The 16,529-nt window shown below is 36.4% G+C and overlaps 1 protein-coding gene across 17 annotated transcripts in view; it reads left to right on the forward strand.

Annotated features, from left to right (window-relative positions):
* LOC110375732 (gastrula zinc finger protein XlCGF57.1) overlaps positions 1–16,529 on the forward strand; it is a 47,072-nt gene that overhangs the window by 3,548 nt on the left and 26,995 nt on the right. For 13 of the 17 annotated variants that reach the window (XM_049848061.2, XM_049848057.2, XM_049848058.2 and 10 more), the window contains exons 2-4: positions 3,957–4,125; positions 4,703–4,825; positions 5,409–5,624. In XM_049848061.2, coding sequence (XP_049704018.2) covers positions 3,957–4,125; positions 4,703–4,825; positions 5,409–5,624 — 508 coding nt within the window. The other 4 variants (XM_049848067.2, XM_021333983.3, XM_049848068.2 and 1 more) reach the window with 4 other exon arrangements.

Consider the following 16,529-nt stretch of genomic DNA (forward strand, 5'->3'; position numbering starts at 1 on the left):
TTTAAATTAAAATGTCTTAACATCTGATCGAGCATGATTCTTTCGAAGATTTTGCTAAAGGCTGGAAGGATTGAAATAGGTCTGTAGTTGGAAGGGTTCTTCTTACAGCCTGATTTAAAGATAGGAACAATTTTGCTGAGTTTCATCAAGTCAGGGAAGATACCGTTGTCAATGCAAAGGTTAAAAATTTCACTTAACTTTCACTAAGTATTGGGGCAACACTCTCAATAATGGAATTAATGACTGTGACAGAAAAGCCCCATAAGTCCTCAGTCTTTTTTAGATTTAAAGACTTGAATGCTCTTTTGATCGTGTAATCAGAGACATATTTAAATTGGAAGTCAGGTATATTTCTACTGAAGTTCTGTCGAAGTAACGTCTCAGCTAATATTGAAGATGAATTAAGGGACTTGGTAACCTCTACGGGAATGTTTGAAAAAAAGGTGTCAAAAGCATTGGCAACCTCTACCTTATCTGAGATAACAGCATTATCAATAACTAACCGCGGGTCAGCATCCTGCATTTTAGTTTGACCGGTTTCAACATTTATAATATTCCAGACTGTTTTAATTTTATTGTCTGATTTGGCTATTTTATTACTAATTGATTTCGACTTAGCCAAAATACATACCCTTTTAAATATCTTCGAGTAGTTCCTTACATAGTCATGAAAAGTTGGATCAGAAGTCAATGACCTTTCGTGGTACAAGTTATATAGGACATCCCTGCTTATCCTAATCCCTTTAGTAGACCATTCACTGAATTTAAATTTCTGAGTGATTTTAATAGTTTTTTTCGGACATGACTTATTAAGTTCCTGGCAGAGTGTATTAAATAAATGTTTAAATAGTTTATTTGGTTCTTTACAGTCCATGTTAATAGAATTTAATTTATCAGAAGTATTATCTTGAAATGTTTGCAAAGTTTTTTTGTTCAATGGTCTAAAAGTAATTATCTTATTTAATGAATTTATTTTATTAGTTTTAAAACTAACAAGCTGACCTTTGTGGTCCGACCGTACACCAGATATTAAGGAAGAATATTCGATATTACTGTTATTTGTAAATATATTATCAACTAGCTTTTGCCCGCGGCTTCGCTCGCGTTAAGAAGTATTATTATTAATTAGGTATGGTTTTTGGCAATCCGCAGCAACCAAACAAACAGATTACCAACAGTTCAGTTCGAAGGTAATTAACTGGCGGAGAATCTTAACACCGCGATTCAGAAATGAGACGAAAATGCACAGCGCCATCTAATAGCGGTAGGCAGAACTTCTCAACATTTAGAACTAAACATTATTTTGTTCGTTCCATTACGTACTGATAGGTTCAAACTAATACATTTTACATCCTTCATCATCCCTTATTTTATCACCCGTGGGGGTTGAATTAATCAAAATCGTATTTAAGCGAACGTCATCATAAAATTCTGATTCGTCATCGGGACTTCTTCATAAAATCTAAGAAGATGTATACAAACTTTCATCCCCTATTTTATCCCCTTAGGGATGGAATTTATCAAAATCATTTCTTAAGGGTTGCCTACGCCATAGTAGCTTTATGCATGCAAAGTCTCAGTCCGATCGGTTTAAAATCGACAAAGTTTCATACAAACTTTCATCCCCTATTTTATCCCCTTGGGGGTAGAATTGATCAAAATCCTTTCTTAGCGGATGCCTACGTCATAACATCTACCTGCATGCCAAATTTCAGCCCGATCCGTCCAGTGGTTTCAGCTGTGCGTTGATAGATCACTATGTCAGTCAGTCAGTCAGTCAGTCACCTTTGAGTTTTATATATTTAGATACAGGTACTAGAAGTAGCCGTAATTCTAGTGGGATCATTAAATAAATAATTAAGATTAAATGAATTAAATAACGCTAAAAGGTTACATTTATCAGATGATTCAGTGAGAAGATCTATGTTAAAATCACCACAAATATAGACTAATTTATTACTTTTAATAACTTTTGAGAGAATATCCTCCATATGAACGAGAAATAAAGAAAAATTTGATGCTGGTGGTCTATAAACGCATAATATTATATGGCTTTCTATCTCTGCACATGCTACTTCGCAGACGCGATCAACAGAGCCAGAGGTAATGTCTAATCTATTTTTAAATTTTAAATTACTCTTAGATAAAATTATTGTACCTCCACCCTCAGCTGAAACTCTGTTAAACACACTGGCAACCACAAAATTATTTACATTAAATGACATTTTATCAGGCTTTAACCATGTCTCACAAAGACATATTATATCAATAGAATATTTATCAATTAATAATTCAATATCTAAAATTTTGCCAGAAAAGCGGTTTATGTTCTGATGAAAGAGTATAAGGTTACTACAATGCTTTTCTATTGTCTCAGGAGCTAGTTTAAACATTCAATCACCGTATTGTTAGGTAAACTAGACAATACTGATTCGTCGCTTATCCTAGGTTTTGTCATATTGTTATCTATGACACTGTTAATATTATATGCTAACAAAGAAGCAATCAGATCTTTATATTTATTAGGAAAATACATACATTCCCTTGTCAAATAAAAATCACTAACAAACTTGTTAGTGTCAAAAAACAATAATTTGTCGCTATGACAACATGTCAGAGTGTACATGAAATTGTTCAAACTATGAACATACTTATTTTGTTCGTCTGAAGAGCAATCTGAATAAGGTAATGCACAAAGTATAATATTCTTCAGATCTAGTTTTAGTAAGGCATTGATACCATTTGCAATGTCAGATTTCATTAAATCAAGACTATCACCTATTAAAAGAATTAATGTGGAGTCAACATCGAATTGAGTATTAATTATGTTTTTTATTATATAATTGAAATGTAAATCAGGGTAACAGTGACTAGTTACAATGTGTGATTGAGAGAGTGAGTGTTGAATGTAGGAGCCTATACCTTTACCAAACCTGTCCGTGAATAAAATTGAGTTAAATCGCTTGATGTTACAGGAACCCTCAACAGACTGAGGGGGTTCAGGCAGATTAGCTGCAAGCCGGGGTTCAGGCACTGCTTCAGGTTGTGTACAGTTGCAGGAAAGATTATTGGCCAATGCCTCATACTTCTCAGCACTATACTTCACCAGGTCCACTAGCTCACCGGCCTGTTGCAAGCGGGCACTTAGTTCCTTTTGACAATCCTCATATTTACTGAAGATGTATGAAAGCAATTTTTCTTTCACGGTTAGTTGGTCATGTAGCTGTTGGATGTCCAGGTCATAGGTAGCTCTGCATTGTTCAAGTTCAAGGGAACAAGTATTTAACTGCTGTACTAGATTCACACGTTCTCTCCTAAGGTGCATACAGTTGTTTACCTTATTCTGTTTCCTTACTGTACGGTACTTCCTGATAATTTTTTTACATTTAATGTATTTCTTGAGTTTATTTTTACTTAAAGCCAATGGACATTGCATTATCTCACAAGTGTGTGACATTCTTTCTTACCATATCTACTTTCACACAATCCAGCCATCGTTTCTTTGGTCTTCCTCTTCCACTATATCTGTCCACGTTCATACTAATCATCTTCCTCACAACATGACTCTCATTCTTCCGCATCACATGCCCATACCCTGACAGTGGGTACACAGAACTGTGATAAAATATAGCCTATATTACTCAGGGATAGTGTAGCTTAAGTAGCTTTCCAACAGTGAAAGAATTTTTTCAAATAGGTTCCTTAGTTTCATTGGCCTTAGGATATAAATAAACAACATATTTCCTCTTTAGAAATAAAACAATACATATTTATTTTTGTTAAATATTTGTTTATTTTGGTATTGGGTTGCCCGGGTAACTAGGTTGAGGAGGTCAGATAGGCAGTCGCTCCTTGTAAAGCACTGGTACTCAGCTGAATCCGGTTAGACTGGAAGCCGACACCAACATAGTTTGGGAAAAGGCTCACGAGGATGATGATTTGTTTATTTTTGTCAGATATCCTACTCCCAATCCGGCGGACCGAACAGCAACAGTCGTCTCATCTGTGAACTCTGCATATCTCGGTTACGAGATGCCTCCGACTTCAAGCGACAAGTGCTGGAGTGCGAGAAGTCGTTCACACAACACCTGGACGCTGGCGCTTCTAATATACTGGAACTTGATGGTAAATAAAAAAAATATTGACAGCAGGTTTTTAGAGAGGACAACTTCCTGTATATCCATAAAAAAACATCTTTAAGTTATTTTAATGTCTAAGCTGTATTACTACCGAGTTTAAAATCACAGCCATTTGAGTCTGAAAAAGGTAACAATCATGCACACATTCACAAATTCTTTAAATCAAAAGCAAAGAGAATCCACCAACCCATGAAATCACCAACTAGCATTGAGCAAGCGTGGTGATTAATGCTTAATCCTTCTCCGTGTGAGAGGAGGCCGCAGCCCAGCAGTGGGACGATAAAAAAGGCTGTAACAACAGTAAGGAAATTATAATCCCTGATTGTCGTGAAGGGTTATTGTATTACATACTTGATTTCACCTGAGACCATTAAGGGTCTAAGACATAGTCCCAAATCAAAAGTAGCCTATCACCATCTCTCTCTCTATTTAAAAAATCACATTGATTGGTTCGTGAAAGTGTTACTAAACAAACTAACTATTGCATTTATAACACAACTATTAAACTTATTTATTTATTGCCATTATATCTATTTACACGAACAATTTGTTTACGTACCCAGTAACAGTGGAACCGGCAGACTCGGACGTGAAGTTGGAACATGTGAAGCAAGAGAAACGGCTCAGCGATGATGATGATGACTTTGATGACAGATGTGGCTTTGACGATGATGATGATGATGACCGTGAGTATTATTGTATTGATTCTTATGAAGTGGTATCTGGCTGATGATTAAATAAAATTTTCAGCCGCAATAGTTATGTGTGAAAAGATGAATTATTTATTTAAAAATTGTAGTATTTTTTGTCCGAAGCCAGTAAGTCTGACACCAGTCTAACCAAGGGTATTGGGTTGCCCGGGTAACTGGGTTGAGGAGGTCAGATAGGCAGTCGCTCCTTGTAAAGCACTGGTACTCAGCTGAATCCAGTCTAGGAAGCCAACCCCGACATAGTTGGGAAAATGGCTCGGAGGATGATGATGATGATGATGTAGTATTTTTTGTCTAGGCTGTCTTTTTTTATTTAAGTGATAAAAGATTTGTCTTTCGTATTTTAAGAGTGTAATAAGATAATATTTTCTATCTGCATTTAAAAATCATGGCTATGGCTTAGGCTTCTATCAGCATCTTGCAGGAACCAATTCCCACAACTGGATAAAAAGTAATATCTGCACTTGTATTCTTGCTCAGACTATCTGTTTACCTTATGAAATTGTACAAAAATCTTACCAGAACCGCACACAAATTAACATAATTTCTTACATTTCAGTTGACGATCAACCTCTCACGAAATTAGCGACTAAAATACCCAAAAAGGAGACGGTAGACATACTAGATCTCCTTGACAACTCAAAAGCTACAGAAAAACGGAAATCTTCTACCAAAACCAAGGCAGTTCCCGCTAAAAAGACTAAGTCGGTGAAGAAGGAACCGGTTAAAGCCGGAGCTAGTAAAGTTGTGGCTAAAACCGATAAGAAGAAAAAAGGTAGGCATCTGTTTCTTGAATTTTTAACTGTTGGCACGTTGAGTTGCTGAAGATAAGCTTAAAAAAAAATTTGGGGTGTTTTCTATCTAAGCAAGGGGTATTGGGTTGCCCGAGTAACTGGGTTGAGGAGGTCAGATAGGCAGTCGCTTCTTGTAAAGCACTGGTACTCAGCTGCATCTGGTTAGACTGGAAGCCGACCCCAACATATGTAGTTGGGAAAAGGCTCATAGGATGATGATGATTTCTGTCATTTATAAAGGTTTTTATACAGCGGTTTTGGGTTGTATATGTTTTTAACTATGATAGTAGATAAGCCACACTTGTACGCATAAATTTTCCAATATCAAAATGTAAACACAATATACATTGTACAATGTTTTGATTTAACAATTTTCAAAAGAAATTGTTGAAGATATAATTACAACTACCTTCCGCCCGCGGCCTCGCCCGCGTAGAGTTCGGTTATATCGCGTTTTCCAAGAGAATTCTTAAAAAATCCGGGATAAAAACTATCCTATCAAGGTCAACTCTATCTCTGTGCCAAATTGTATTAAAATAAGTTCAGTGGTTTAGACGTGAAAGCGTGACAGACAGACAGAGTTACTTTCGCATTTATAATATTAGTAGAGATTAAGTCTGGTAGAAATACCATATTACTTATCTTTGGCAACTCTGCTTACCAATCTAACATTTGGCAAGTTAGTTACTGGTTTATTTCCATTCTCTTAAAGGGATCTATTCCGCGCACCCGGTTAAACAGTACCCTATATCCTTTCCCTGGCTCTATGTCAGCTATCTGTACCAAATTTCATTTAAATCAGTTCAAAAGTTTTATAGAGGTACTTTCACATTTTAAAATATTAGATTCAACATGCTTGCATAAGTATCTAATATCATTATTACCCATATATTTGACACTCATATAAAATTCCAGTACCTAACTTGTTCAAAAATATATTTTTTTACAAAAGAAATATCATGTGCATGAATAGTTTTAAGGTAACATATGGATATGTCTCGCTAATACTTCGTTTTACAAAAAAAAATTTGATAGAAGAATCAATATGGGGTTACCTAAAACCATATTTCAGCATTTTTTACCTGAGTTAACTCTATTTATAGTTATCGGCACGAATCTTGAGCTCTGACCTACATCTGTGCAGAAGTGATTTATTAGCAAAGAACCAATCCCGAGTGACGGCTATGACGCGATGCACTGCGGGCCAATCACCGCTTTAGCCCGCCCCCGCGCCTCACTTCCACCACAAAAGGGACCCAATAAATTACTTCTGCGCAGATGTAGGTCAGAGCTCAAGATTCGTGCCGATAACTATACAAGTTATTGAAATAAAACACCAATCAATCAAGACCATTCTTTGACAGATTGGTTTTGATTTGACAAGGAACCCGAACGCCTCGTTAGTTGTAGTAACTGATGACGCCGACCGTACGTTGCTTGAGCTACAAGAAGGCGCCTGACCTACCTACCTTATCGCATCTCCGCTATCTTTCCTTCCTCCTTGTATATGAGAAACCATATTATTTCTTCTGTCATTCTATATATTGTAAAACGAATGTGTACAGAGCTGATAGTATTTAAGAAATTTTTGTGTCATATTGTGTGTATTTTTAGTGCATTTTCTGTGTATTTTTTCAGCGTTTTAGGTACATAAGAAGATTTGCAGATGGATTTAAATATATTTTTGATGTTGGGCGTTTTATTGTGAAGTAGATTTTTCAGTAGATCCAGAATTAAGTCATTAAAGACAAATTGTATTTCTTTATTTTAGTTTACTAGTCGTTTTATAAATAAACTAGTCGTTTTTCCGCGTTTTCACCCGCGTCCTGTGGGAACTAAAGCCCGTACCTGGATAAAATATAGCCTATATTATTCGGGAATACTGTAGCTTTCCAACAGTGAATTAATTTTTCAAATCGGTTCAGTAGTTTTGGAGCCTTTAAGGTACAGAAAAAAGTAAAAATCCTCTTTGCTACATATGTACGTACATTAGTAAAATTTATTCATGTTACGAAATTCTGAATTCTATTTTTTCTACTTGAACGAGAGCATCGCAGCGTGGTTGCAACTGAATCAATCTGGGTTCGATTCCCACCTTACTTATATTAATTTAGTTTCGACTCGACGCTTCGGTATTGCAGGTAAGTTTTCTAATTCTATATTTGTAAACATTGAAATTATAATTTACAAAAAAATCTGCAAAATTCAAAAGTGAAAGTATATGATATATTTTTTGCTAACTTATCAAGAATTTGATGTATTTTTCAATGTTCACATGTATATTTCTGTGTTATTTTATAGAGCTCTGGATTTTTTAAAGTATATACCTATGTATTTAATATTTAACATCTAATTTTTTGAAAATATTTGAGACATATCCATGTGTAGGCTAAACTGCCTTTTTAGTATTTTGAAATAGTGTGAAAGAATCATAAATTATATTTTTGAAAGATTATAAAAAGTTTTTGGTGTAAATATTTCATATTATTATATGATTTAGACAATAATAATATGGAATTAAATTGCCTAATAATAGACTTCTTTCACGCTATTTCTTATGCTACTATACTCAAAAATCATTAGTACTTTGTGTATACGATTTTTTTTATAAATAATTCAGATTTTTAGAAGCACAAATAACCATTGATTTTTGATATCACATATTCGCACTTGAATTAAGCTAATTTAAACATGTTTCTTTCTATAAAATATACCATAAAATTTATGGGGTTTATTCCCTTTTACTATAACTGAAGGCTACCTTGCCAAAACTCTATAAACTCTTTGAAAATATTAAATAAATTAATAAACTATAGTTAACTAACTATGATTTATTTTACGTATGAATTTTATACCTACTACATATTTAGAAGGTATTTTTAATAACTTAAGATTTAACCTAGTAGGGATAAGGACATAAATAAGTCTATAGGTGATTTCTTAGTAGCGAATAAAAAAGAAGTTTATAGCAATAAGGCTTTTAACTATTACTAAAATACTCGTTAAGTTTTTACATTTACATTTTTACGGTAATTAAAACGGACAAGAAACCCAAGCATTGCCATACTCAAGACAACCTTAGAAGATAGAAGACATTTTCAAAAAGTGTGGTCTACAAAAGAGATTTTTCTTTTTTAGCGCAAAGTTATGACGCGGCGCGAGCGAATGCCGAGGTCATTATCAGTAGCACGACCGCATACCCTTTCAGGGTCAATGACAAGTCCATACTCTGTGTCTACTGCCAAGAGCTGTTCGAAGACCCAGACGACTTCAGGACACACATGGACACTGAACACGACTATTTCAGCATCAAAGTCGCCTTCCACCATCTTCCGAAAAACGAATTCATTAAAGCCGACCTCACGAACTTAAGATGCAGAGTTTGCCGTAATGCGTTCCCTAACTTGGATGCCGCTTTGGCACATATAGACTCAGAACATGGCAGGAAAATCGATCCAAATGCTAAACTTGGGGTCATGCCATACCTTTTGCATAAAGATGTGTTCAATTGCGCTGTCTGCGAGAAGAATTTCCCGTCATTATTCCATTTAAATAGACACACTATAACCCACTTTTTGAGCTACGTATGCCATGTTTGTGGTAACAGCTACGTAGCTACAACGGGTCTACTCAGACACGTGAGATCCAAACATCAGAACTACGAGGTCTCTTGCAAGAAATGCAAGAAAGTTTTTCCGAATATGGAAGCTAAAGAGAAGCATAGGAGGACACAGAAGTCTTGCTTGCCTTACTGCTGTCCTAAATGCCAAGAAAGGTTCTTAGATTGGAAGATGAGGAAACGCCATATGGAAGTAGCTCATGGCCAGTCGAAAAGGATACATCGCTGTGCTGACTGTAATATTGATTTTACGAACGAAAGTGTGTATTATGATCACTTTAAATTGCACCACTCTGAAGATTGTGCGGTATGCAAGCATTGTGGCTTGAAGTTCTTGTCCGTTTACCGTTTGAATCGGCATATTGCTAAACATAATTTGTGAATTGGACGTTATAGTATAGGTATTGTTATTTGCGCACATTTTATCGAGTTTCTCACTTATAGGCGTAAATTTTAGGACTTACATATACGTATATTTAAATATTTTATTCAAGTTGTAGTCGGTATTGAACTATCATATTTTTGGCTTAAAATTATCGAAAGATGGTAAATCTGTGTGCCAACCCGTTTTTGTTCATGTTTTTTTATTATTTAAACTGATCTTTATGAAGCGATAATCTAATATAAAATGTCATATTTTTATTTATTTACAGAAAATTTTAATGACTTTAGAGCCGATTGTTCAATCATTATAACACTTCTATGTGAGAAATAAATATGGCGTTTTGACATATTTTATATACAAAAATATACAAAACGTCAAACATATTCTTCAGATAAAAGTTACTTGGCGATTGAAGAATCGGCCCATACCACGAATTCCAATAATTGATCTAAACTTGGTTTTGCGATTAGGGATTGCATTTTGATATGATAAAATAATTAGCTACCGTCAGCGGCTTCGCCCGCGTGGTGTACATCTTGCGTGACGATTTTTTACACTAAAAAAATGAAATGAAATGAAATTTATTTATTTATTTGCCTGAATATAGGTACAATATGATGGTCGATACAATAAAAAATAAGCTTGATATTATAATTATTAGTATGTATAAATTAAGTGTAATAAAATTTAAGATCAATACCCATTTACTGTATTATTTTCACTTCTTTTTGAAAGGTTCTCCCTAATCAGATGAAATTACCTTGAATATAATAGGAATTGACAAAAATCCTATTATAGGTGATATGTTAGGAACGACTTTCTTTGCTTAACCTACAAGGCAAGATGCGAAGATAAAGTGGTGTAAAATTAAAATCTTACAGTTTACGAATCGAGGAGTTATTTAATCGATTTTTCAGACAATTACGTGATTACGTACCACGTAATTGTTATCTATCGTTAACAACTAAAAACCAAAAGTAACTCTCATACTACTTAACCTTTTATTCTTTTATAAAACAAACCCAGTGAATCTAAAGAACGGTATTTGTTGACGAAAATAAACGGATAATCCACTCGGAAGCGCTCAAACGCAAATTCCTTTTGAACATCCATATGACGAAAGGCCATTTCTTTTTGTTCTAGACTACGATCCGTTAGCCGAAGCGAGGCAAAATGCTAAGCAAATATTGAAGTACTCTACCGCCTATCCGTTCAGGATCCCAGTTAATCAGATGATGTGCGTATGCTGCCGCGATTGCTTCGAGGACCCTGAATCTTTCAGGCAACATATGAGACAAGAACACCGGTCCATATCATTTGCACGTACTCTAGGCCTCAATGAGTACCTCAAAGCCGATTGCACGGATCTAGGATGCAAGATTTGCGCGAAAAAGTTCACAGACCTAAAATCAGTCGCTGAACACCTATTCCTAGTACACGATAAGAAAATCAACTTAAATTTCGATTTAGGGATACAAGTTTTTGTTTTAGGAGACGAAAAATGGGTCTGTGCTAATTGCCACAAGAAATTTCCTTGCTTACGTTCCCTTTCACGACATAATGGGGTCCATTATCATAAGTATGCTTGTGAAACTTGCGGACGAACTTACACTAGTAGTGAAAGCCTGAGGAGTCATAAACGCATCAGTCACTCCCAATACAAGATTTGTGTTAAATGTAAACTGTCTTTTACTAACAAAGAAGAATTGCAGCAACACAAATTGACGAGCTCTCGATGCTGGCCTTATGTATGCTCTGTATGCAATGAAAGATTCCGCTCAGTCAAGCTTAAATCCCAACACTTAAGTGAGACCCACGGCGTTGAAGATAAAAAGGAACACAAATGTCCTTTATGTCCAAAGTCTTATAACGACAATAAGTCTTACAGAGCACACTATATAAGCGCTCACACTGATGTAGAATATACTTGCGAATATTGCAGCCTAAAGTTTCATAACGCCAGTAATCTCTCTTCTCATAAAATAGTTCATACGAAGGAGAAGATTCATCAGTGTCCTGGATGTCCAAAGGCTTTTCTTAGAATCAAGAATTTGAAACAACATATGTGGGTACATAGTGAGAAGAAGAGGTTTGCTTGTGATCCGTGTAATAAACAGTTTAATCAGCGTGTTAGCTGGAAGAGTCATATGAGGTCTTACCATCCGGAGTTGGTCGATTTTGAATAAGTTAGTAACGGCTCTAGTATATTTTTTTATGATTATACGTAGCTCTGGCTGCCTTTTTTACCTGAATCTCCTCATTGATCATACGTAACCATTAGTGAAACAAAGCGAAGTAAAAAAAAACTACTGTACGGATTTTAGTACCGAAAATCCGAGTTTTTGCCTACTTCTAAACCGGGCAGCTATTCAAATGTTATTTTAGGATTTAGAAGACAACTGTTCAAATATTGAATGAGTAGTTTCCGCTAGTGGTTTTACCAGAGCGTCTATTTCACGTGCCTGTATACATTATACCTATACCCTTTCTCGATAAATGGGCTATCAAAAATTAAGAAATAAAACTGTTTTTGAGGTTTGTTCGTTGCAAATAAACAAATTCTTCAGCTTTATAATATTAGTATTAGTACAGAAGTGATAACATTAACTTGTATAAACATTCTTTGACCCTCGCTGATTTTTTCTCTTTGAATCACTAACTTCGCTCTTATAAGATTATTATTTTTTTTATCTCCTCGAATTATTTGATTGTAATCAATAACTTAGCCTAACCTTACGGTCTAGTGGCTATATATTAATCGAAAAATAACCAGAAAGGGTACCATTGCGTCTAACCATACGATTAAAATAATTCATTAACTTCCAAAGAAGTACCATTTATCACCAACACCATGAACGAAGAAGAAACGAGGAGCAGTTGAATGACTGGGCATTTCTTTTTGTTCTAGACAAGCAAAATGACCCGAATTTCATCGCTAAACGGAACGCCGAGCTTATAGTGAAATATTCAACTGTATACCCCTTCAAGCTGCCCGAAGATAGCATGGTTTGTGTTTACTGTTGCGAAACGTACCCCGATCCTGCAGAGTTCAGGTCTCATATGGACGAAGAACATGATACTTTCAACCCCAAAATGGCTTTCAACCACTGTTCCGAAGGATTCATCAAAGTTGACTGCACTAACATAAACTGTCGCATATGCTTCAAACATTATCAGAATTTGCAACAAATAGCTGAACATTTGCACAAAGACCACAGTAAAGCCCTGGACTTAAATTTCGAAGTAGGACTCCAACCCTTCAAGTTGGAAGACAATAAGTTTTTCTGCGCCATTTGTAACGCTAAAACATTATGTCTAAGGCAACTTAGCAGGCACACTCAAGTCCATTTCTGGAGGTACACCTGCGAAGCTTGTGGGAAATCGTACGCAACAAACACAGCACTCAGAAACCATATAAGATATTCGCACATCGGCAGCGAGAAAATTTGCCGAAAATGCAAACGGACTTTCAGCTCTAATGAGGAGAAACGAAAGCATTTGAGTGAATCGCCACGATGCTGGTCGCATTTGTGCTGCATTTGTGGCCAAAGATTCATGTCTTGGCACGCGAAGCAAGCCCACTTAGCAGAGTGTCATGGCGTCGAGAAGAAATCTTACGTCTGTCCAGAGTGTGGACAAGTATTCCACGAACGGAAAAAGTACCGGTCTCACTTCAGACTGTCTCATACTGATGATAACTACGTTTGTTCCTGTTGCGGCATGAAATTTGAAACTAAGAAGATTCTAGAAGAACATAGAGTCTCCCATACCATGGAGAAGTTGTTCCCCTGCACAGTTTGTCCTAAATCCTTTCCTAGGAAGAAGAACTTGATTCAGCATATGTGGATTCATATGGAACATAAACGGTTTGAGTGCAAGCTTTGCAATAAGAAATTTAACCAAAAAGTCAGTTGGAGAACCCATATGAAGTCTTACCATCCGGATTTGGGAGATTTTGAGGCAAAAAATAATAATTTAAAACTCATGTTTTCTGTTTTGAGCGAATAACTTGATTTTTTTATAGTATTTTAATGTTCTGTTATTTTATATTTATAACGTGTAGTGTTACTGGTGACTAGTCGTTGGAATATAGGGCCAGTCATTTTTAATTTAGATTCTAGTTAAATCGCATTTTATCGTCTTCCAAAAAGACCAGTTGTGTCTAAAACTTAACGATTTTAATTTTAAATGGCAGCTAAACTACAAGGCACAGACGTTTTTAGTCTGCATGTAATCTCGTACTATAGGTTACAAACTTTATTAACTAGTTTCAATAATATCACAGACCAAAACAGTGATATCGGTCGTTTCTTTTTGTTCTAGAAGTAAATCCGATGTACGTCGCGCGACACAACGCCAAAATGATGATACAGTTTACGACGGCTTACCCGTTCAAGCTTCCAGAATCTTCCATGGTTTGCGTTTATTGCTGCGATAGTTTCCCCGACCCGGCTGTGTTTAGGGACCATATGCGCACAGAACATCAGGATTTCAAAGTCAAAATGGCATTTAACCACGTTGGCGAAGGAGCGATTAAAGTTGATTGCACAGATCTCAAATGTAGGATATGCTTTGAAACCTTAAATAACATCGAACAAGCTGCGGAACATCTTTACAATATACACTGTAAAAACATTAACATCAATCACGATTTAGGCCTACATCCCTTCAAAATTTATATGAACAAATATGCGTGCGCGATGTGTGCAGAAAAATTCTCCACTTTAGCGCTGTTAAGCAAACACATACACACGCATTTCGTTAAATACACTTGTGATACGTGCGGGAAGTCTTATGCCATGTACACGTCACTGCAAAGCCATTTAAGATTCACCTGCTTCAGTGGATCCCAAAAAATCAAATGTAGAAAATGCAAAAAAGTGTTCCTCACCCTCTTAGAAAGGAACAACCATCTAGAAAAATCTCTAAGATGTCGACAACATGTGTGCAACGTTTGCGGAGATAGATTTGTTACTTGGAACATGAAACAAAATCATATGAAAACTACTCATAACGTGCCTCAGAAATCTTATACCTGTCCGGAATGCGATATCGTGTTCAAAAAACGCGATTATTTACGCTCTCACTTCATAACTGCGCATACGGATGATTATTACGAATGTTCTTACTGTGAAAAGAGGTTTGATAGTGAAACTAATTTGAAAAGACACCTTGTTATACATACAGGGGAAAGGAACTTCATTTGTTCGGTCTGTTCGAAGGCTTTTCCGAGGAAGTCTACCTTGGATCAGCATATGTGGATCCATAGTGAAGTGAAGAAACATGAGTGTAAAATGTGCGATAAAACTTTTAATCAGAGAGTAAGTTGGAGGACGCATATGAAATCTAGACACCCTGAATTGAGCGCTGGGTGTTAAAAGGTTGTGTACTTGATCATATTTTTATTGTCCTACACATATAGAGAAGGAATGGGTGTTAAACAACGAAACGGTTGCTCAAGGCGGATTGCCGATTTTGGATTTTTAAAGTCCAGGTTTTCTTATGATTCTTTTCTTCACCGTTATTCAGTCATCGGTGTCCAAGATGTGCTAAGAAAAGTAACATAGGTACTTGCCGCGTCATCGAACCCGCGCACTCGTACTCGAACGGCTGCATGTCAATCTGTCGTATTTTCAAAAGTCAATCATATGTACCTATATTTTCGTAAAACGCAAATTAGTATCCGGACTTTTTAAATTATATTAATGAAATAATTGAAGTTTTTATCTAAGCACAATTTCGCGGTCTCTTCTCTCTACTTTAGTATTCCTTTAAATTAAGTACACTGGGCTGTAAATTAATGACGTTAATTAGCACTAATACATAGTGACCAATGTCTCTTTTGTTCTAGACAATAATCCGATGTACATCGCGAAACGGAACGCCCAGATCGTTGTACAATATATCACCGCTTACCCGTTTAGACTCCCGGAGAGTGCAATCGTTTGTGTTTACTGCTGCGAAAGTTTCGATGACGCGCCGCGCTTCAGGAAGCATATGGAAGACGAGCATGATGAAGTCAACGTCAGGGTAGCTTTCAGTCACCTCCATGAAGGTTATATCAAAGTCGACAGCACGGACCTCCGCTGCAGAATATGCTCTCAAACCTTCAACAACATCGAAGAGGCCGCGATCCATTTAAGCACGGCCCATAACAAAAATATCGCTTTTGACCACGATATAGGACTCCAACCTTTTTACATGCAGTCCGATAGACTGTCCTGTGCAGTTTGTCACGCCAAATCTTCGAACATTCGAAGTTTGAGCCGACATATACATAAACACTTCTTTCAATGCACCTGTGAGCTTTGTGGCAAATCATTTGCGTCGTCCGCCTCTTTGCAAAAACATCTCGAATTCTCCTGCAAATTAGTGCCAAAACAGCGCCGATGTAGGAAATGCAAAATCATTTTATACTCCACCGAAGACCAGAAACGGCACTTCGAGGCTTCTAGAAAGTGCAGACAGCATCTATGTCCAGTTTGCGGAGATAGATTCAGCACTTGGAAGATAAAACGCGCTCACATGGAAAAGGAACATGGCGTACCTACTAAGGATTACCCGTGTCCCGAATGCGATCTAGTTTTCACGAAGCAGAATAAATTTAAAGCTCATTTCACTATAGTACATACAGATCAACACTTCGAATGTCCCGGTTGTAAACGTAAATTTGACTCGAAGTATGTTCTGAACAGGCATATGATAGTTCATTCCAACGAGAGGCTGTTTTGTTGCGATATTTGCTCCAAAAGTTTTCCGAGGAAGTCTACGTTGAGACAGCATATGTGGATACATAGTGAGGTTAAGAGGTTCGAGTGTAAGATTTGTGTTAAGCCGTTCAATCAGAAAGTTAGCTATAAGACTCATATGAAGTCTTATCAC

This window comes from Helicoverpa armigera, chromosome 30 (assembly GCF_030705265.1).
Source record: "Helicoverpa armigera isolate CAAS_96S chromosome 30, ASM3070526v1, whole genome shotgun sequence".
NCBI classification, from domain to species: domain Eukaryota; kingdom Metazoa; phylum Arthropoda; class Insecta; order Lepidoptera; family Noctuidae; genus Helicoverpa; species Helicoverpa armigera.